Below are 24,582 nucleotides of genomic sequence, written 5' to 3' on the forward strand. Positions count from 1 at the left end.
GCATCTCTAAACACTATCATATGCATCCTCCAGGTCTATAAATGCCACATACAAATCCTTTCGTGTCTCTTTCTCTTGCTGACAACAGCTACCCAGGGTGGTACAATCATCCTGACTGGGGAGTGTTAAAGTAGTGCCAGGAACCATCTTACACTCTCCATGTCAGGAATGCTGGTCTTACTTTCTGTCTCATCAAAACAGGACTACCAAGCTAATCCTACCATCTTCTTACATGCACCATACACCTACTCAAACCTTGCTTATCATATGTCACTTTTTTCATAAAAGTACTAGCGCTAATTCCATCTACTCGAACACTTTTAAGTATTATCATGACAAGAGTCCGTCAAATCTGTAGCCTCTAGTCCTGGCATCATGGGACGCTAAGAATCTCCGATTTTCTGCCTGACTCTACTACCAATGAGAGGGAGGGCTTGGGCAGTAATAGTACCGGCACCTCCCACGACCTTTCCCTCTCCGTCAGACCTCTCTCTTTTTCTTTTCACTATACCAACATTCGTGGTCTCTCTAGTAACCTATCCTCAGTTGAATGCCATCTGTCAGGTACTTCTCCTAATATCTAACTTCTGTCTGATACAATATTGTCTAATGATGTTCTCTGGTTTCTTTTACATATCTAACCATAACTTCCACTAACAATTCCACTTCAAAGGTGGTGTTTATGCTCATTCCATCATCAACACACCTGCTGCACGCCTTAAGGACCTTGAGTCTCCAAACCATGATGTTATGGGGCTCAAGGTCTGTCCCCCTTCTTCCACACTTTTCCTCTGTTTCACCTATTGCTCTCCTAATTCTACAAATTCTATATCCTTCTTCAACTATTTAAACTCCTGCCGTGAGACTGTGTCATCTTCTCACCTGCAATCTAAGATCCTCTACCTTGTGGATTTCAACATTCACCATAGGGAAAGGACAAACTCCTCCCATATGGATGGTGAAGGGATTGAAACCCTTACATTCTCCATTCTCAATGATTTAGAGCAAATTCTCTCTAACCCTACCCATATTCCTGACTGTTGTGAGCATTCTCCCAATATTCTGGATTTGTTTTTAACCTCTAGTCCATCCCACTGTAAATACACCATCTCTCACCTAACTGGTTCATCTGATCACACTCTCATAAATGTATCAATTCTAATTGCACCTCCCCCTCTAGCAGCCCCTTTTAAGAGTAAACACTGGCACTTCAACGAAGCTGACTGAAATAACTTATGCAACTTCTTTTCCGCCTTTCCTTGGGTAAATTACTGTCTCATGTGATGCTTCTGTCTCTGCCAAATGCATAGCAGAGGTTATTCTTGTGGGAATGGAAGCATTTATTCCCTCTTCCTCCAAGTCGACCTTTTCATCCAATCCATGGTTCACCATTCCTGTTCTGAGGCCATTCAGGTAAGGGATCAGATACATAGGCTTGGAAGAAATCTCCTTCCTCTAGCTCTCACTCAGCTTTTACCACTACCCATAATCGATGCAAGCATGTTCCTTTCTTCAAAGGAAGTGTGATAACCTTTCCTCATTATCCACCGATAAGTCTTTCTGGCTTTCAGCTATGTGCATCTCTAACAACTGTCAGTCTACCTTCCCTTCACTTTTTTGCTCTGACAGTACTATAGCTGTCTCTCCCCTAGACAAAGCAACTCTCTTTGGTACCCTTTTCTCCTCTAACGCCACCTTGAATGACTAACATCCCTATTCTTCACTTACCAAGGGTTCATTAATCCTTTTACCACAATCACAGTCCTTATGCATGGCCCTTCCCAACTGTGCTAAAATTCGTTCTTCTATGATTCTTCACACAATTACAAGAAGTTACCTCCTAGATTTGTTTACCACCCTTGCATTCAACACACTTCCCTTTTGCACCTTTCTACCTCCTTCCAATTTCAATTTTTTTCATCATTCCTTAGACTAACAGTGAAGCTATTTTCTGTTATCTTTACTTGCTATTCCCACTCACTGTGGAAATAAAAAAAAACATATGCTGAACTGCAGGGTGTAGCTATAGCAACACCCTGCAGTTAATGAGCTAGAAACTGAAGAAGAGAAAAAAAGTGAAACAGAAGACAATGACAGATCTGAATCTAAATCTCCAGATGCTGCACAACAGACGATGAAAGCAACCACAAGAGATGGGCTAGTAGTGGCTGCCTACATGATATTGAAAAAATCAAATATGTACACATATATGTAATGAAAATAATGTTCCAATTCAAACAAAGATTTTGGAAAAAGAAAGTACATAAACAAAGAGGGTTATCAAAGAAGGTTATCCTCTCACACAAACTCCATTAATCGTACTATCAAACACTCTCCTTGTAAACTCCCCATCTTTCTTTCTATATGCCCAAACCATCTCAAAGAATTGTTTCACACACTTTAAAATTCAATCTCTGCCATACTAAATCTATCATACAACCCCTCAATTCTTTCTTCATTCCACTTGCTTCTATGATATAATTAATTTCCACAGCCTGGATTCTTGACCTTTGTGATTCATCCCAAGTCCATGATTTGGTTGCAGTAAATGGGATAAACAAATAAACCATCTTTTTAGGTTTTCCATTCAAAAATATATACCTACCATACTATCTTTTATTCACAGCTATCTTCTAGGTGAGACAGCTTTCTTTTCCAAACTCTCTTCTCACAAGCCATACCTACAACATACATATTTGTGGTAATCATTGTGTTCAAAAGCATAACTGCAGTACTGCTGCACATTTTTCAAAAATCTTGTGAAGAGGGATCCCATATTTGCACATCACTACTCACAATCTATGCAATCTATCTGTTCAAGAAAACTACGACAATAAGATTCAACCTTGGATCAACTTTCTCAACTATTCTTTCAAGTTTTCCCCAAAACATATCCATAGCATCCTCTTGTCTAACACAGCACAGCACATACATGCAACCATTGTGTCATTTCAAATTCAAAAAAAGTTTCATTTCCTTGAACTGAGCAAGATGTATGATAGCTCATACCCAAATAAAACATGGGCTATCAGAATTCTTTAAATGATAATCTTCTATTATAAGTATTAAGAATAAAACGTATTAGGAAAGATGATTACATTATACAATGTTTATGCCATATGTAATAGCAAACCTTACCAGTAACTTTGCCGGATTTTTCAACTACGTAGCTGTCTATGATCCTTTCTTGTGGAAGGAACCAATGAACGAATTCTTCTTTACTAAACACAGGTGCTAAATCAAATTTATTTAGATACTCTTCTAAAAGCTTATGACACTCATCTACATCTTCCATTTTTAGTCTTCGGAATCCTGCAGTTGCTGTTTCAGTTGGTAGCCGATACAGTTTAAGTGTTCGCTGCATAGTCATGTTCTTGCCAAGATGAGAAAATTTAACTTCTATTAGTTTCTTTGGATTGAGAGAACGATGCCAATAACGACATGATGCCACAGGTTTGGGCAACAACACACCAGCAGTGTATACAGCCTGAAGGGAAAGACATTTGTTTGATCAGATTTAATACACTGGAGATTAAAAAAATTAATAGGAACATGTTTGCATATGGAACAACTTGATTTTGAAAAAAATACTTGTATCTACGCATACATAATATCTGTAAAGACATGCATTCTCAAATAAGAAAGCTCTGGGCACACAGTGAAATGGACAGCCACATTAGCATTAATCACAACCCCAGCACCTTAAATTACTGGCTGTTAGAATCCAATCAAACAATAGCTGGGCTTCCAAAGACATACAAGGAGTTAACACATACCTTATACGTGACAAGCCATGCTCCACTCACAAAATCACCAATTCACTACAGGCATCCCCTGTTCATAAATGATTTATAAGTTTGCAAGGATCAATCTCTTCCCATTTTTGAACAGGTTAATGAAAGACTCTCATAAACCATTTCCAGCACATTGACAGATGGCTGGGTCTGCTAGTTGTTCAAACACCATCTCAGTCTGTATTCAAACTCAGTCAGAACTGTGCATAATTGATCTTCCTTTCTAAACTCAGTCAGAACAACTGTGCATAACTTATCTTCCTTAACCCTTTTCCTGTGACACATGGCTTTCCTATACCATTCCCAATGTGGTTAGTGGAAATGGAAAACAAAGACCAAATTTTGTCAAAACAGAGACAAGTTGTGATATGGTGCTATTTGATGCACTGATTTTGGTGAGTACCTAAATAAATCCAATTCTATCCAACCATGAGCCTGGCTGGCCAAGCGGCGCATCTGAGCAATACTGAACACACCACACTCCCCATCACAACAATTCTCTGCCAGTATCAAGTGTGAAGAAATGCAAATGCAATTGCAATGCCTCTTCTTTTAAACAAATTCATCTTAAAATTAATGGATGATACATCAAAATGTATTTTTCAAAACTCTTTTCAAAACATTTCTCTGAAGTAGGTTCTTCACAAATTCATGCACTGAATACAGTATCTGCAAAAAAACAACATCCACCCCCATACATGTATATTTTCCAAGGCAACACACACCTAAGGTTTACATTTGGTACAAGCTCTCAACATCCTCAGGGTGAAAACATTGTACAATTGGATGCTGAGACTAGCGTTTTAATGGGGAACGCACCAGCAACCTGCCTCAGGCTATCTTGTGGAGAGGATTTTTTTTCTTTTACTATTCCTGGCTGTCAATTCATTTTGGGAGTTTCACTTCTGGGCATTGTGTTTCTTCCACCTGTACTTCAAGATAATTAGTTCTTACCTTTCTAAGGAGGAGAAAGTCTGAAATCTTGCCTGGAAGCAAAGAAATTGAGGGTACACATGAAGTCTCTAAGCCCACTGGGTGCTCAAAACACATGATCAGGCAACTGCTTCCTACAACACATCATCAGTGCCATGTTTCACTCAACAGATCAAGACCCTATGGAACCTTGCTCAATCCATGCCAAGACATCTGCAGATGGTAATCAAGACCAAAGGAGAGATGTCACTGCACTAAAATGTAAGTGTGACATTGCCTTTGAAAATATATGGGAAGGTGGACAAGGTTTTTTACAGACACTATATAATACAATCACCGCAGGAAACATGGGTGCTGGAAAGCCGGCAAAGATCCACTATCTTCTGGTTTAAAACACTGATGATGTACTCAGTGAATTTTTTTTTTTTTTTTTTTTTTTTATACTTTGTCGCTGTCTCCCGCGTCTGCGAGGTAGCGCAAGGAAACAGACGAAAGAAATGGCCCAACCCCCCCCCCCATACACATGTACATACACACGTCCACACACGCAAATATACATACCTACACAGCTTTCCATGGTTTACCCCAGACGCTTCACATGCCTTGCTTCAATCCACTGACAGCACGTCAACCCCTGTATACCACATGACTCCAATTCACTCTATTTCTTGCCCTCCTTTCACCCTCCTGCATGTTCAGGCCCCGATCACACAAAATCTTTTTCACTCCATCTTTCCACCTCCAATTTGGTCTCCCTCTTCTCCTCGTTCCCTCCACCTCCGACACATATATCCTCTTGGTCAATCTCTCCTCACTCATTCTCTCCATGTGCCCAAACCATTTCAAAACACCCTCTTCTGCTCTCTCAACCACGCTCTTTTTATTTCCACACATCTCTCTTACCCTTACGTTACTTACTCGATCAAACCACCTCACACCACACATTGTCCTCAAACATCTCATTTCCAGCACATCCATCCTCCTGCGCACATCTCTATCCATAGCCCACGCCTCGCAACCATACAACATTGTTGGAACCACTATTCCCTCAAACATACCCATTTTTGCTTTCCGAGATAATGTTCTCGACTTCCACACATTTTTCAAGGCTCCCAAAATTTTCGCCCCCTCCCCCACCCTATGATCCACTTCCGCTTCCATGGTTCCATCCGCTGACAGATCCACTCCCAGATATCTAAAACACTTCACTTCCTCCAGTTTTTCTCCATTCAAACTCACCTCCCAATTGACTTGACCCTCACCCCTACTGTACCTAATAACCTTGCTCTTATTCACATTTACTCTCAACTTTCTTCTTCCACACACTTTACCAAACTCAGTCACCAGCTTCTGCAGTTTCTCACATGAATCAGCCACCAGCGCTGTATCATCAGCGAACAACAACTGACTCACTTCCCAAGCTCTCTCATCCCCAACAGACTTCATACTTGCCCCTCTTTCCAGGACTCTTGCATTTACCTCCCTTACAACCCCATCCATAAACAAATTAAACAACCATGGAGACATCACACACCCCTGCCGCAAACCTACATTCACTGAGAACCAATCACTTTCCTCTCTTCCTACACGTACACATGCCTTACATCCTCGATAAAAACTTTTCACTGCTTCTAACAACTTGCCTCCCACACCATATATTCTTAATACCTTCCACAGAGCATCTCTATCAACTCTATCATATGCCTTCTCCAGATCCATAAATGCTACATACAAATCCATTTGCTTTTCTAAGTATTTCTCACATACATTCTTCAAAGCAAACACCTGATCCACACATCCTCTACCACTTCTGAAACCGCACTGCTCTTCCCCAATCTGATGCTCTGTACATGCCTTCACCCTCTCAATCAATACCCTCCCATATAATTTACCAGGAATACTCAACAAACTTATACCTCTGTAATTTGAGCACTCACTCTTATCCCCTTTGCCTTTGTACAATGGCACTATGCACGCATTCCGCCAATCCTCAGGCACCTCACCATGAGTCATACATACATTAAATAACCTTACCAACCAGTCAACAATACAGTCACCCCCTTTCTTAATAAATTCCACTGCAATACCATCCAAACCTGCTGCCTTGCCGGCTTTCATCTTCCGCAAAGCTTTTACTACCTCTTCTCTGTTTACCAAATCATTTTCCCTAACCCTCTCACTTTGCACACCACCTCGACCAAAACACCCTATATCTGCCACTCTGTCATCAGACACATTCAACAAACCTTCAAAATACTCATTCCATCTCCTTCTCACATCACCGCTACTTGTTATCACCTCCCCATTTACGCCCTTCACTGAAGTTCCCATTTGCTCAGTGAATTATATGGTAAATTGTTTTTCTTACAAATTTCTTTCAAGAAAATTCTCGTCAGTACATTCGTACTTATTGCATGAACTAATAATCAACATATTAACAAACATTACAGGAAAAAACAGCCTTGCCTATACTGGAGTCACGATTGCTCTTCTGTTTGAAACATTCATCTTACACTTGGTAATTAATACTTAAAGTTGTATTTTTCATATATCTTTTGAAACAGTTCTCTTTATTTGGTCCTTGATCAATCATGAACCAAAATTAATTATATATCCAGAACAATAACAAACATGGGAGCTGGAATACTTGCAATCACATGGAGGCCAGTTATCAATCATCCTTCAACTCAAAACATTCATCTTAAATTTGGTGAATGATACGGTAAACTGGATCTTTTACCATTTTTTCTAAATAATTCCCTTCAGTATAATCTTAACAAATGCATGAACTGATACTTATCAACATTCAAAAAAAAATAAGGGAAAAACCTCATTCATCATATCGCGATTGCTCAACAGTTCAAAACATACATCTTACACTCTGTGAATGATACAGTAAATTGCAATTTACGTCTGTTATTTCTTTAGCAGGTATAAGTTACAACTTGCAAAAAAAATCTGAAAAATGGATGCCTGGATTCTTGCTACTGCATAGAGGCAAGTGACACTGACTGTCTTTCAGTCTAAAATGGAAAACTTTTACTAGGCGAATGATACAGTAAATTGCATTGTCTACAATTTTTTTTTTTACATAATTCTCTTCTACAGATTTTTCCTTAATTCTTTATTATATATATTTTGCTTTGTCACTGTCTCCCGCGTCAGCGAGGTAGCACAAGGAAACAGACGAAAGAATGGCCCAACCCACCCACATACACATGTATATACATACACGGCCACACACGCAAATATACATACCTATATATCTCAATGTATGCATATATATATACACACACAGACATATACATATATATACTTTTTTTTTTGCTTTGTCGCTGTCTCCCGCGTCTGCGAGGTAGCGCAAGGAAACAGACGAAAGAAATGGCACAACCCACCTCCATACACATGTATATACATATGTCCACAAACGCAAATATACATACCTACACAGCTTTCCATGGTGTACCCCAGACGCTTCACATACCCTGATTCAATCCACTGACAACACGTCAACCCTGGTACACCACATCGATCCAATTCACTCTATTCCTTGCCCTCCTTTCATCCTCCTGCATGTTCAGGCCCCGATCACACAAAATCTTTTTCACTCCATCTTTCCACCTCCAATTTGGTCTCCCACTTCTCCTCGTTCCCTCCACCTCCAACACATATATCCTCTTGGTCAATCTTTCCTCACTCATTCTCTCCATGTGCCCAAACCATTTCAAAACACCCTCTTCTGCTCTCTCAACCACGCTCTTTTTATTTCCACACATCTCTCTTACCCTTATGTTACTAACTCGATCAAACCACCTCACACCACACATTCTCCTCAAACATCTCATTTCCAGCACATCCATCCTCCTGCGCACAACTCTATCCATAGCCCACGCCTCGCAACCATACAACATTGTTGGAACCACTATTCCTTCAAACATAACCATTTTTGCTTTCCGAGATAATGTTCTCGACTTCCACACATTCTTCAAGGCTCCCAGAATTTTCACCCCCTCCCCCACCCTATGATCCACTTCCGCTTCCATGGTTCCATCCGCTGCCAGATCCACTCCCAGATATCTAAAACACTTCACTTCCTCCAGTTTTTCTCCATTCAAACTTACCTCCCAATTGACTTGACCCTCAACACTACTGTGCCTAATAACCTTGCTCTTATTCACATTTACTCTTAACTTTCTTCTTTCACACACTTTACCAAACTCAGTCACCAGCTTCTGCAGTTTCTCACATGAATCAGCCACCAGTGCTGTATCATCAGCGAACAACAACTGACTCACTTCCCAAGCTCTCTCATCCCCAACAGACTTCATACTTGCCCCTCTTTCCAAAACTCTTGCATTCACCTCCCTAACAACCCCATCCATAAACAAATTAAACAACCATGGAGACATCACACACCCCTGCCGCAAACCTACATTCACTGAGAACCAATCACTTTCCTCTCTTCCTACACGTACACATGCCTTACATCCTCAATAAAAACTTTTCACTGCTTCTAACAACTTGCCTCCCACACCATATATTCTTAATACCTTCCACAGAGCATCTCTATAAACTCTATCATATGCCTTCTCCAGATCCATAAATGCTACATACAAATCCATTTGCTTTTCTAAGTATTTCTCACATACATTCTTCAAAGCAAACACCTGATCCACACATCCTTTACCACTTCTGAAGCCACACTGCTCTTCCCCAATCTGATGCTCTGTACATGCCTTCACCCTCTCAATCAATACCCTCCCATATAATTTACCAGGAATACTCAACGAACTTATACCTCTGTAATTTGAGCACTCACTCTTATCCCCTTTGCCTTTGTACAATGGCACTATGCACGCATTCTGCCAATCCTCAGGCACCTCACCATGAGTCATACATACATTAAATAACCTTACCAACCAGTCAATAATACAGTCACCCCCTTTTTTTTAATAAATTCCACTGCAATACCATCCAAACCTGCTCCCTTGCCAGCTTTCATCTTCCGCAAAGCTTTTACTACCTCTTCTCTGTTTACCAAATCATTTTCCCTAACCCTCTCACTTTGCACACCACCTCGACCAAAATACCCTATATCTGCCACTCTATCATCAAACACATTCAACAAACCTTCAAAATACTCACCCCATCTCCTTCTCACATCACCACTACTTGTTATCACCTCCCCATTTGCGCCCTTCACTGAAGTTCCCATTTGCTCCCTTGTCTTACGCACTTTATTTACCTCCTTCCAGAACATCTTTTTATTCTTCCTAAAATCTAATGATACTCTCTCACCCCAACTCTCATTTGCCCTCTTTTTCACCTCTTGCACCTTTCTCTTGACCTCCTGTCTCTTTCTTTTATACATCTCCCACTCAATTGCATTTTTTCCCTGCAAAAATCGTCCAAATGCCATATATACACATGTACATAATTCATACTGTCTGCCTTTATTCATTCCCATCGCCACACATGAAATAACAAACCCCCTCCCCCCTTGTGTGTGAGGTAGCACTAGGAAAAGACAACAAAGGCCACATTCATTCACACCCAGTCTCTAGCTGTCACGTAATAATGCACCGAAACCACAGCTCCCTTTCCACATCCAGACCCCACACAACTTTCCATGGTTTACCCCAGACGCTTCACATGCCCTGGTTCAATCCATTGACAGCATGTCCACCCCAGTATACCACATCGTTCCAATTCACTCTATTCCTTGCACACCTTTCACCCTCCTGCATGTTCAGGCCCCGATCACACAGAATCTTTTTCACTCCATCTTTCCACCTCCAATTTGGTCTCCCACTTCTCCTCGTTCCCTCCACCTCTGACACATATATCCTCTTGGTCAATCTTTCCTCACTCATTTTCTCCATGTGACCAAACCATTTCAAAACACCCTCTTCTGCTCTCTCAACCACACTCTTTTTATTACCACACATCTCTCTTACCCTTACATTACTTACTCGATCAAACCACCTCACACCACATATTGTTGTCAAACATCTCATTTTCAGCACATCCACCCTCCTCCGCACAACTCTATCCATAGCCCACGCCTCGCAACCATACAACATTGTTGGAACCACTATTCCTTCAAACATACCCATTTTTGCTTTCCGACATAATGTTCTCGACTTCCAAACATTCTTCAAGGCTCCCAGAATTTTTGCCCCCTCCCCCACCCTATGATTCACTTCTGCTTCCATGGTTCCATCTGCTGCCAAATCCACTCCCAGATATCTAAAACACTTCACTTCCTCCAGTTTTTCTCCATTCAAACCTACCTCCCAAATGACTTGACCCTCAAACCTACTGTACATAATAACCTTGCTCTTATTCACATTTACTCTTAACTTTCTTCTTTCACACACTTTACTAAACTCAGTCGCCGGCTTCTGCAGTTTCTCACATGAATCAGCCACCAGCGCTGTATCATCAGCGAACAACAACTGACTCACTTCCCAAGCTCTCTCATCCACAACAGACTGCATACTTGCCCCTCTTTCCAAAACTCTTGCATTCACCTCCCTAACAACCCAATCCATAAACAAATTAAACAACCATGGAGACATCACACACCCCTGCCGCAAACCTACATTCGCTGAGAACCAATCACTTTCCTCTCTTCCTACACGTACACATGCCTTACATCCTCAATAAAAACTTTTCACTGCTTCTAACAACTTGCCTCCCACACCATATATTCTTAATACTTTCCACAGAGCATCTCTATCAACTCTATCATATACCTTCTCCAGACCCATAAATGCTACATACAAATCCATTTGCTTTTCTAAGTATTTCTCACATACATTCTTCAAAGCAAACACCTGATCCACACACCCTCTACCACTTCTGAAACCACACTGCTCTTCCCCAATCTGATGCTCTGTACATTCCTTCACCCTCTCAATCAATACCCTCCCATATAATTTACCAGGAATACTCAACAAACTTATACCTCTGTAATTTGAGCACTCACCTTTGTCCCCTTTGCCTTTGTACAATGGCACTATGCAAGCATTCCGCCAATCCTCAGGCACCTCACCATAAGTCATACACACATTAAATAACCTTACCAACCAGTCAACTAAACAGTCACCCCCTTTTTTTTATAAATTCCACTGCAATATCATCCAAACCCGCTGCCTTGCCGGCTTTCATCTTCTGCAAAGCTTTTACTACCTCTTCTCTGTTTACCAAATCATTTTCCCTAACTCTCTCACTTTGCACACCACCTCGACCAAAACACCCTATATCTGCCACTCTACTATCAAACACATTCAACAAAACTTCAAAATACTCACTCCACCTCCTTCTCACATCACCATTACTTGTTATCACCTCCCCACTAGCCCCCTTCACTGAAGTTCCCATTTGCTCCCTTGTCTTACGCACTTTATTTACCTCCTTCCAAAATATCTTTTTATTCTCCCTAAAATTTAATGATACTCTCTCACCCCAACTCTCATTTGCCCTCTTTTTCACCTCTTGCACCTTTCTCTTGACCTCCTGCCGCTTTCTTTTATACATCTCCCACTCATTTGCATTACTTCCCTGCAAAAATCATCCAAATGCCTCTCTCTTCTCTTTCACTAATAATCTTACTTCTTCATCCCACCAATCACTACCCTTTCTAATCTGCCCACCTCCCACTCTTCTCATGCCACAAGCATCTTTTGTGCAAGCCATCACTGCTTCCCTAAATGCATCCCATTCCTCCCCCACTCCCCTTACCTCCTTTGTTCTCACCTTTTTCCGTTCTGTACTCAGTCTCTCCTGGTACTTCCTCACACAAGTCTCATTCCCATGCTCACTTACTCTCACCTCTCTCTTCAACCCAACATTCTCTCTTATTTTCTGAAAACCTCTACAAATCTTCACCTTCGCCTCCACCAGATAATGATCAGACATCCCTCCAGTTGCACCTCTCAGCACATTAACATCCAAAAGCCTCTCTTTTGCACGCCTATCAATTAACACATAATCCAATAACACCCTCTGGCCATCTCTCCTACTTACATACGTATACTTATGTATATCTCTCTTTTTAAACCAGGTATTCCCAATCACCAGTCCTTTTTCAGCACATAAATCTACAAGCTCTTCACCATTTCCATTTATAACACTGAACACCCCATGTATACCAATTATTCCCTCAACTGCCACATTACTCACCTTTGCATTCAAATCACCCATGACTATAACCCAGTCTCGTGCATCAAAACCACTAACACTCTCATTCAGCTGCTCCCAAAACACTTGCCTCTCATGATCTTTCTTGTCATGCCCAGGTGCATATGCACCAATAATCACCCATCTCTCTCCATCAACTTTCAGTTTTACCCATATCAATCTAGAGTTTACTTTCTTACACTCTATCACATACTCCCACAACTCCTGTTTCAGGAGTATTGCTACTCCTTCCCTTGCTCTTGTCCTCTCACTAACCCCTGACTTTACTCCCAAGACATTCCCAAACCACTCTTCCCCTTTACCCTTGAGCTTCATTTCACTCAGAGCCAATACATCCAGGTTACTTTCCTCAAACATACTACCTATCTCTCCTTTTTTCTCATCTTGGTTACATCCACACACATTTAGACACCCCAATCTGAGCCTTCAAGGAGGATCAGCACTCCCCGCGTGACTCCTTCTTCTGTTTCCCCTTTTAGAGAGTTAAAATACAAGGAGGGGAGGGTTTCTAGCCCCCCGCTCCCGTCCCCATTAGTCGCCTTCTACGACACGTGAGGAATGTGTGGGAAGTATTCTTTCTCCCCTATCCCAAGGGACCTTTTCCTTAATGTGTGAACTAATATCAACCAACAAATTTCAAGAATCCTTCTCATTATCAGGCAGTGTACCTATCTGTTGGATGGCCATCATCTGATTAATCACAGTTCTGTACAATGAATGTAAGTGACACTACCCTAATAAGTCTCTTTTCTTGCACTACCTATTTCAATTTCAAAGTTACCGTTTTCCACCAGTAAGTTTGCCCACTAAAGTTTGTTGAAGATATTCACAGCACTCATTCACAGGAACTGGCTTCTATGGGTGTGAAATGTGAAATGTTTTAGCTTCTTGAATGGGAGGAACTCTCCTATGGACCCTGCCCTTCCCCTGTGACATCACGTGAAAAATGCATGAGAAGACATCTGTTAATGTTTGTCATTTCAATCTCTAGAAGATTACCAAGTACAACACTGTACAACACTCAGTGGATGAACAGTAACTGCTGTAATCCCATCACGGAATACAGCAATCTGATGTTAATCATGTTGTACAGACATAGCAGCAAATATTACAACTACAATATGTCGTTGAAAAATGTACAAACTTTAGTGAACTGAACATGGTATGTAATTTCATGTTTTTACTTCCCTAGCCTCTAGTTGTATGGTTGCGAGGCATGGGCTATGGATAGAGTTGTGCGCAGGAGGATGGATGTGCTGGAAATGAGATGTTTGGGGACAATGTGTGGTGTGAGGTGGTTTGATCGAGTAAGTAATGTAAGGGTAAGAGAGATGTGTGGAAATAAAAAGAGCATGGTTGAGAGAGCAGAAGAGGGTGTTTTGAAATGGTTTGGGCACATGGAGAGAATGAGTGAGGAAAGATTGACCACGAGGATATATGTGTCGGAGGTGGAGGGAACAAGGAGAAGTGGGAGACCAAATTGGAGGTGGAAAGATGGAGTGAAAAAGATTCTGTGTGATCGGGGCCTGAACATGCAGGAGGGTGAAAGGCAGGCAAGGAAAAGAGTGAATTGGATCGATGTGGTATCCCAGGGTTGACGTGCTGTCAGTGGATTGAGTCAGGGCATGTGAAGCGTCTGGGGTAAACCATGGAAAGTTGTGTGGGGCCTGGATGTGGAAAGGGAGCTGTGGTTTTGGGCATTATTGCATGACAGCTAGAGACTGAGTGTGAACGAATGGGGCCTTTGTTGTCTTTTCCTAGTGCTACCTCGCACACATGATGGGGGAGGGGGATGGTATTCCATGTGTGGCGAGGTGGCGATGGGAATGAATAAAGGCAGACAGTGTGAATTGTTTGCATGGGTATATATGTATGTGTCTGTGTGTGTATATATATGTGTACATTGAGATGTACAGGTATGTATATTTGCGTGTGTGGACGTGTATGTTTATACATTGTGTATGGGAGTGGGTTGGGCCATTTCTTTCGTCTGTTTCCTTGCACTACCTCACAAACGCAGGAGACAGCGACAAAGCAAAATAAATAAAAATAAAATACTTCTCTAGCCTCCTATCATTTTACTTAAGTTATTCATCTAACTGCCAAATTTGTAACACATAGAGATCCATAAACTGAGAAACAAAGAGTAAGACATGTATAATATAAAAAGAGGCAATATGACACAAAAAACTGCCCCTCACCTGAAATATACCGGTAAGATTGACCCTTCTTGTGATTTCCTTAATTAGCACGGGTGCTAGACGTTTCGACCTGAGCTTCTTATGTACACACAGGAAGTTTATTTCAACCATTTGCTGTTGGCTGCAATAAGATATTGATAATAGAAAACTTTAATAATATACTTAAAACTAAGTCTACAGACAATAATGTGTTTCCATGTAATTACATTTTTAGTCTTTCTATATAAACAAAATATATCATGAATAACTCAGTACTTTTCTTGAATATATAAGAATTTATCTATATATCATTTCTCCAATCTTAATTCCATCTGGTGGATCAGTTACATATAGTTAAACGAGACTAAAGATTCCATTCAAACCACCTCTACAAACAAAATGCTGCCAGTGCTTCCCATCACCAGCTGTTCCTCTATTACCTATATATGAAATATCCCTACTGCTAATTAACTCTCTACCTGCATCTCTCTACCTCTTCTGCTGTCTGCCTCTCCTTCTTTCATCCTGTACATCCTATTCATTCTCTTCTTGACCACACTATCACATGCCGCATGTTCTAAATGACCATACCACACTTACAAACTTTCATCCCTATGCCTTTCTAGTGAGTTCTTCACACCAAATATCCTTTTCACATCTTATCTTAAATTACATATATGTATCTTCCTAATTCCAACTATGCTACATATTGCCCTTATCTTTAACCCCTCATGACCTGTACACACTTGTATTTCACATCCATACATCAGAGTTAACTAAGGACTCCTTCACATAAGCTTCCTGCACAGTCCACGTTGAAAATTTTTCCATTCACCAGACTTATGGTTACATCTTAAATTTTTCCCTTGTGTGTCTCTATTTCCAACCAAATTTTTCCTACTATCATCCATATCAAACTTTACTCCCAAAACACCCTCTCATCTAATAGTTCCATTTCTTCACAGTAAAAACTAATCTAACTCTCTATCTATACCTCTGATGCCTGTTCCATCTGGGAACTCCCATCAAGGGGGTTGGCCATGTTAAAAGTCTCCAATTACCTCGTCCTTACATGCCTACCTCACATACACCATTCCATCCATTCTTCCACCAATCCTCTCCCTTCAGTACTCTTCCAATCTATTTCCCCACATCAGAAGTGGTTTTCCTCTCACACAAACCCCTTTCATCATTACTATCATATACTCTCCTTATAAACTCCATCCAGCATTCTTTCCACGAACGCAAACCACCTCAAAGTATTGTGTTTCACACATTCTACCTCTCCACAATATATTCCCTCTGTGTTGCCTACCGTACCAAATCTCTCACACACCTCAATTCTTTCTCATTCCAACTCAAATATATCATTTCCACAGCATGGATTTCTGACCTCTGTGACTCCTCTTATGTCAATGTTTTGGCTGCACAGGTCTGGGTCTGGAGGATTATGCTGTCCCTTAATCCTTTCTTAACTTCCATACTTACGCCTCTACCTTTCATAATTCTATTAAGGAGTCCACACTCTTCTAAACAGTTCTGTTCTCTACTCTATCTCTCCTTCAGTACAATCACACATACCCAAGATAGCTCTTAAATACTTAAGTTCTGCCAAACTAATCATACCATCTAATTTTCCAGCCCCTCTCAGAAAAGTGTTTTACTTTTATTAGCAATCACTTTTAGCATCCTCTTCCTACATACAACGTCAAAATGCCTGATCATTCTTTCCACAATCATCTCATCTTTGCTCCTCTCTTCGTTAATGCTCCATCCCCCCAAATATTAAATCACCCAGTAACTTCATACAACACCCTGTTCTAGACTTATCGAAAATCACTTGCTCATACCACCACTTTCACGCATGCACTAGTCAGATATTCCCAAAAGTGCTTTTCCATTCACTGTATAATGTGCCTTTTTTTAATCCCTATGTGTTGCACAGATCTTCTCAAAATCTATCCCAACAACTTGTCTAATTGTACAAATCTAATTTACATACCCTCTTCTCACCAAAAACCCACCCAAGTTTCATCAAGAGTTATGTTAAGCCTTTTAACACTATCACTCACTATCCAAACAAATATCTTGCCAACTATACTTAGGAGACTTATTCCTCCATAGTTTTTCCTTTAAGCAATGAAGCAATGACTGTTTTGTCCAGTCATCAGGCCTCTAACCACTTTTCCAAGCTTTCATACAAAACTTACAATTTCACAATGGTTTCACCTCCACTCTTCACCATCTTACTCATCAGTCAGTCTATACCCTCAGCTTTTCCATTCTTTAAGAGTTCCACTCCTCTCCTTACCTCCTGCTTCGTAATGTCTTCCTCTCTCATGTCACTATTCCTCTTTCTCTAATCCTAACATACCAATAGACACCTTTCTTAAAATCATTTTGCAATCAGTTATTTAACATAAACATTCCAGCTCTTTGGACCTCATCCCTTGTTACTAACTTTTTCCTGCACTTGTTCAATCCAATCTCATTCCTTTCCCCTACTCTACTTTTGTCTAACACCTTTTGGAACTCTTTGCTATTTCTCTAGAATACTTATTCACTTTTCTCCTAAGATCCTCATCTGTTTTTCCTTTGCGGAAGATGAAAGCCGGCAAAGCAGCGGGTTTGGATGGTATTGCAGTGGGATTTATCAAAAAAGGAGATGACTGTATTGTAGACTGGTTGTAAGGTTATTCAATGTATGTATGATTCATGGTGAGGTGCCTGAGGATTGGCGGAATGCTTGCATAGTGCCATTGTACAAAAAAGGCAAAGGGGACAAAGGTGAGTGCTCAAATTACAGAGGTATAAGTTTGTTGAGTATTCCTGGGAAATTATATGGGAGGGTATTGATTGAGAGGGTGAAGGCATGTACAGAGCATCAGATTGGGGAAGAGCAGTGTGGTTTCAAAATGGTAGAGGATGTGTGGATCAGGTGCTTGCTTTGAAGAATGTATGTGAGAAATACTTAGAAAAGCAAATGGATTTGTATGTAGCATTTATGGATCTGGGGAAGGCATATGATAGAGTTGACAGAGATGCTCTGTGGAAGGTATTAAGAATATATGGTGTGGGAGGCAAGTTGTTAGAAGCAGTGAAAGGTTTTTATCAAGGATGTAAGGCATGTGTACGTGTAGGAAGAGAGGAAAGTGATTGGTTCTCTGTGAATGTAGGTTTACGACAGGGGTGTGTGATGTCTCCATGGTTGTTTAATTTGTTTATGGATGGGGTTGCTAGGGAGGTGAATGCAAGAGTTTTGGAAAGATGGGCAAGTATGCAGTCTGTTGTGGATGAGGGAGCTTGGGAAGTGAGTCAGTTGTTGTGCGCTGATGATACAGCGCTGGTGGCTGATTCATGTGAGAAACTGCAGAACCTGGTGACTGATTTGGTAAAGTGTGTGAAAGAAGAAATTTGAGAGTAAATGTGAATAAAGAGCAAGGTTATTAGGCACAGTAGGGTTGAGGGTCAAGTCAACTGGGAGATAAGTTTGAATGGAGAAAAACTGGAGGAAGTGAAGTGTTTTAGATATCTGGGAGTGTATTTGGCAGTGGATGGAACCATGGAAGCGGAAGTGAATCATAGGGTGGGGGAAAGGGTGAAAATTCTGGGAGCCTTGAAGAATGTGTGGAAGTCAAGAACTTTATCTCAGAAAGCAAAAATGGGTATGTTTGAAGGAATAGTGGTTCCAACAATGTTGCATGGGTGCGAGGCATGGGATCTGGATAGAGTTGTGCGCAGGAGGGTGGATGTGCTGGAAATGAGATGTTCAAGGACAATATGTGGTGTGAGGTGGTTTGATCAATTAAGTAATAATAGGGTAAGAGATGTGTGGTAATAAAAAGAGTGTGGTTGAGAGAGCAGAAGAGGGTGTTTTGAAATGGTTTGGGCACACGGAGAGAATGAGTGAGGAAAGATTGACCACGAGGATATATGTGTCAGAGGTGGTGGGAACAAGAAGTGGGAGACCAAATTGGAGGTGGAAAGATGGAGTGAAAAAGATTTTGAGTGATCCGGGCCTGAACATGCAGGAGAGTGAAAGGCATGCAAGGAATAGAGTGAATTGGAACGATGTGGTATACCGGGGTCGACGTGCTGTCAATGGATTGAACCAGGACATGTGAAGCGTCTGGGGTAAACCATGGAAAGTTCTGTGAAGCCTGGATGTGGAAAGGGAGCTGTGGTTTCGGTGCATCATTACATGACAGCTAGAGACTGAATGTGAACAAATGGGGCCTTTGTTGTCTTTTCTTAGCACTACCTCGCACACATGAGGGGGGAGGGGGTTGTTATTTCATGTGTGGCGGGGTGGCGATGGGAATGAATAAAGGCAGACAGTATGAATTATGTACATGTGTATATATGTATATATCTGTGTGTGTATATATATGTATAAGTTGAGATGTATAGGTATGTATATTTGCGTGTGTGGACGTGTATGTATATACATGTGTATGTATATACATGTGTATGTGGGCAAGTTGGGCCATTCTTTCGTCTGTTTCCTTGCGCTACCTTGCTAATGCGGGAGACAGTGACTGCAAAATAAATAAATAAATAACCATCCTTTTAAGTCTCAACACTCTTTTTCCCTCTATTAACATCTCTAGTTTCTGAAATATCCAGCTCCTTCTAAACTCTCCTTTTCTCTTCTTTACCTTTCTTAAATATACTTTATGCTGTATGTCAAATACTTCTGTGGGAGTCTACAATAATCCTTTCCTCAGCTGCTTCTGCATCATTTCAGCTTAACCTATATTGTTCCTGATCCTCTCCACATCAATCTTCTCTTGAAAGCTAAGTTGTTTCACAGCTTCATCAACCTTTCTAACTTTTAAGCTCATTTTCTCCTATTCTTTCATTTATACTTATTCGCCATTTCTCACCTTAAAGAGGCAGCACCAGGAATAAACAAAGAAAATCCTCATTTGCTTACAATCATTCTCTAGCTGTTGTGTGTCATACAACAAAATCATAGCTGCCTATCCACAACAAAGCCCCACAGACCTTTCCATGGTTTCCCCCAGCTGCTTCATATACCATGGTTCAGTCCATTGACAGCATGTTGCCCCAAAAACACCACATCACTCCAGTTCACTCTAGCCCATGCATGCCTTTCACACTCCACATTTAGACCCTTAGCACTCAAAATCTTTATCACCCTATTCTCCTATCTCCAGTTTAGCTCACCCCTTCTCCTTGTCCCCTCTACTTCTGATGCATAGATCCTTAAAAAAAAATATATACATACTACAATCATATATTCTGATCAACTGCATCCAATCCCTCTCCTAGACTATAAATCATGCACATTACCTATAACATTTCATTTTACCATAAACAAACTAATCATCCTCATGTCTAACCTGTCTTCCACCATTCCTTTTTATCACAAACAGTGTCTTTGTATGCCTTGTTCATCTGTGTCTGTACCATGCATCTTTACAAGGACCTTGATGTTTAAAATAGACCTATCCAACACTTTTACCTGCCAATACACATATTACATTCATTTTTAAACCACCGTCATTTACAATAAGGACCCCACTGTACTGTAGCACTCCCTCCCCTGAGATGGTACTGTAATGCTTGGGTAACACAACTTAGTGGGAGGGGTCTTTTAATCCAAGAAATTCTGCAAAAATAAGTATGAACACCATTGCTTTTCAGCTTTTTCACCTTTGATAAGTAACAGTCCTTTATCAAGAATGACAATGTTTCACTATAACAAGCTTTGTCAAGGCAGACCACGCTAAAACATCTGCTAATCTACTTTGGTGCAGCAGAGAAGAGAAGGAAAGGGAGGGGGGGGGTTGGAAAAAGAGGGATCACTGTTGAGAGGTTAGTGGTTAGGTAGAGGAAAGCAGAAGACTTGGGTAGGTAGCAAGAAGTAATATGTGTGGCAGTGACAACAGGTTTGAAAGCTTATTTACACTCAGTAATTGATTTGTAACAGTAGGTGCTATGCTAAATAAACTATGGTTTTGTTCTGCCATAAACATACACTCTGTTTAATTGCAGCTTCTAAACACTTCCTTACTTTTCCTAATACTTACTGGTTCAATGTCAACTAACATAATCATTTACTTTTCCCAGTTTTCCATACCACAGTGTGAACTATGCATGCTAATTCTACTGTTTGTGCACTACGCATATCTATGTTCATAAACTCTTAGATTTAAGTCCCAAGACATCGCTCATCCATGCATTTTGCAGCAACCATCGCAAGGGATACTGAACACACAAGAATTGTTGTCTTCCTAACTGCATCCAGCTTTTCTAGTGGTTTCTAGAGCTTGTTTGACAGACTAGCTCTTTGCTGCTTGCTCCAAGTATGCACGAGCAGGTGGTAGTGGCGTTTCCCCTCAGGAGGGTGACTAGTCACAAATTTGTGTTGCTTTTTAAGATTGCTCAGAATTTCTGGTGCCTTCATTCTACACTCGCAAAGAAAGGGAATACCAGTAAAGCACAAGATTAAAGAAGCTAATCACCAAACTGAAGGGATGACTGACAAAGCTATGGAGAGGAACAGGATCAAAGAAGAGCTCACTAACGTCCCTAAAGGTCATGAAAGTCATACTGCCCCACATCCATGTTGAAACACCATCAACTTCTGCTCTGGTGATTGGTATCAACCTAGTGGCATCTACAGGGTTAATCTATAACTGCAGAAGCCCAACTCACACAAGCAGCGAGAGCATAAAAGACACACATGGGGTTGATGAGCAAACACAAGATCATTCTGGAACCTTTGGTGCTAATGGAAGTGTGAATAGGAGGCTCAGAATTGACAGTACTGTTGACAGTTGGAGGATGGCAAAATGCAACACTGTCTTATGCTTCAGCTGCCCAAAAGCTTAGCCTACCTAAGGATGAGATGCCAAATGACATAAGCTGGGTGGACAGCCAGCTGGGAGGGAGGCCATTTGCTGGCTCACTCACACAGCTACAAATGAAGTTTCAAACACCCAATTAGCTTCTGCCATCAGACCAAACAAATTATATTACATCACATATAAGGCAGAAGCATTAGCACTTGTCCTGCTGGTGGGCATGGGCCCATGGATATCCACTGGGTTGAATAGAGTCTGAAAGACTTGGTGGTGGCAAGGGTCTGCCAAGTGTCTAATATGAAACCAATGAAGGCAAACATAAGGCCATTCTAAAATGTGCAGTGCTGCCAGAAGCATGAACACACCTTCCCTCACTATGCTTCGGTCTATTAAGGTACCATTCATGCGCATTTTCATTTTTTGACACTCGTTCTAAAAAACGTGATACAAGCGTCACGCAAACAAGTTTAGAGACAGTTAGAGCACCTACCCAATGACCAAGACCTATGAGGCACAGTTCGGACATCTTTGCTACTTTTGCTTGAAGCCCCTTAAAAATTCCCTCCCTACAAAGGAAGCACAGATAATTGAAAAAAAAATCAAAATAATGAAAACCAAAAGGCAGTGGCCCTTGACAAGCATAAAATTTTCAGGTCTGGACGTTCCCATAAATGCAAGCACAACTGTCTGGCCAAGTGACAAATTGTTATCCCAGATGGTACAGCGACAGGTTACAGACTGAAGTGATTGTGAGATAAACAGCTATTATGACGACAGTGACATTAATGAGTGTATGTTTCAGTCACTCCAACAAAAGGCAAACATCCACACTTACAAAATTATAAGTATATGCTAAGGGAACCCTATATGCTTCCTGATTTTAGAATGATAAATACAGAAAGACCCTGCCTCTTATTCAAGAACTTGTTTCTTATTCATGTGCTGATAGATATGAAATGATCCTGCCCCTCAATAACTAATTCTTACTTTGATTCTCTAGATGGTCTTTATGATAAAATCCTGTAAGCAAGAGAGAGGGTTTTATTTCCTTCCTGCAACAGACTCTAAATCAACTCAAATGGTTATGGAATCAAGAAAACCAGACTAAATGAACATACTGTTTGTATATTCGGATTCTGGCTGGAACTGCAGATATAAAGCCGACTAATCTGTTACTCTTGGAGACACGAACACCAACATGCCATTGAGGCTTCCAACCTGGTGGCATTAGCGCCCATCTCAAGAACTCTTTGCTATAATCAAACCTGAAAGTACATATGTAAAGCAGGTAAATCTGTGTTCAGTGAAATGTCAAAAATTATAGCTCTGATGTATGCAATGATAACATCAATAATAATGACGTAAGTGTACCATTATGATAGCAATACTTCTCAGTCAATGGCTGTACTAAGCTTTGAAAAAAAAAAAATTATGTACCCACAACAAAAGAGAAAAATCTTCTCATGACAATTATGAAATTACTGAAAAATACGAGTATGCTAATAAAAACAATGAAAACACTAAGAAACTTGTTAGATTTCTAAATATGATGCAACCAAAATATCACAACAAACTAATATCAAGTTTATCATCAAACTTACCTAAACATGTTGTCATCATCTTCTACATAATTCTCGTTCAATAGATTGTACAGATTTTGCAACTGAAAAAAAATACAAAAGTTAAAAATCTTTTTTTTTTTTTTTTTTTTTATATACTTTGTCGCTGTCTCCCGCGTTTGCGAGGTAGCGCAAGGAAACAGACGAAAGAAATGGCCCAACCCCCCCCATACACATGTACATACACACGTCCACACACGCAAATATACATACCTACACAGCTTTCCATGGTTTACCCCGGACGCTTCACATGCCTTGATTCAATCCACTGACAGCACGTCAACCCCTGTATACCACATCGCTCCAATTCACTCTATTCCTTGCCCTCCCTTCACCCTCCTGCATGTTCAGGCCCCGATCACACAAAATCCTTTTCACTCCATCTTTCCACCTCCAATTTGGTCTCCCTCTTCTCCTCGTTCCCTCCACCTCCGACACATATATCCCCTTGGTCAATCCCTCCTCACTCATTCTCTCCATGTGCCCAAACCATTTCAAAACACCCTCTTCTGCTCTCTCAACCACGCTCTTTTTATTTCCACACATCTCTCTTACCCTTACGTTACTTACTCGATCAAACCACCTCACACCACACATTGTCCTCAAACATCTCATTTCCAGCACATCCATCCTCCTGCGCACAACTCTATCCATAGCCCACGCCTCGCAACCATACAACATTGTTGGAACCACTATTCCTTCAAACATACCCACTTCTGCTTTCCGGGATAATGTTCTCGACTTCCAAACATTTTTCAAGGCTCCCAAAATTTTCGCCCCCTCCCCCACCCCATGATCCACTTCCGCTTCCATGGCTCCATCCGCTGACAGATCCACTCCCAGATATCCAAAACACTTCACTTCCCCCAGTTTTTCTCCATTCAAACTCACCTCCCAATTGACTTGACCCTCAACCCTACTGTACCTAATAACCTTGCTCTTATTCACATTTACTCTTAACTTTCTTCTTCCACACACTTTACCAAACTCAGTCACCAGCTTCTGCAGTTTCTCACAT

The 24,582-nt window shown here is 40.9% G+C and overlaps 1 protein-coding gene across 9 annotated transcripts in view; it reads right to left on the reverse strand.

Annotated features, from left to right (window-relative positions):
- Nmt (N-myristoyl transferase) overlaps positions 1 to 24,582 on the reverse strand; it is a 105,740-nt gene that overhangs the window by 62,532 nt on the left and 18,626 nt on the right. For all 9 annotated transcript variants that reach the window (XR_011712044.1, XM_071656830.1, XM_071656826.1 and 6 more), the window contains 4 exons: positions 23,547 to 23,608; positions 23,064 to 23,210; positions 15,134 to 15,254; positions 3,139 to 3,487 (listed from right to left, as the gene is read on the reverse strand). Coding sequence is in view for 8 of the 9 variants with exons in the window: in XM_071656830.1 (XP_071512931.1) it covers positions 3,139 to 3,487; positions 15,134 to 15,254; positions 23,064 to 23,210; positions 23,547 to 23,608 (679 nt within the window). In the remaining variant the exon portion in view is untranslated. The remainder of the gene's footprint in view (positions 1 to 3,138; positions 3,488 to 15,133; positions 15,255 to 23,063; positions 23,211 to 23,546; positions 23,609 to 24,582) is intronic.

Source organism: Panulirus ornatus, chromosome 63 (genome assembly GCF_036320965.1).
Source record: "Panulirus ornatus isolate Po-2019 chromosome 63, ASM3632096v1, whole genome shotgun sequence".
In the NCBI taxonomy this organism is placed as follows: domain Eukaryota; kingdom Metazoa; phylum Arthropoda; class Malacostraca; order Decapoda; family Palinuridae; genus Panulirus; species Panulirus ornatus.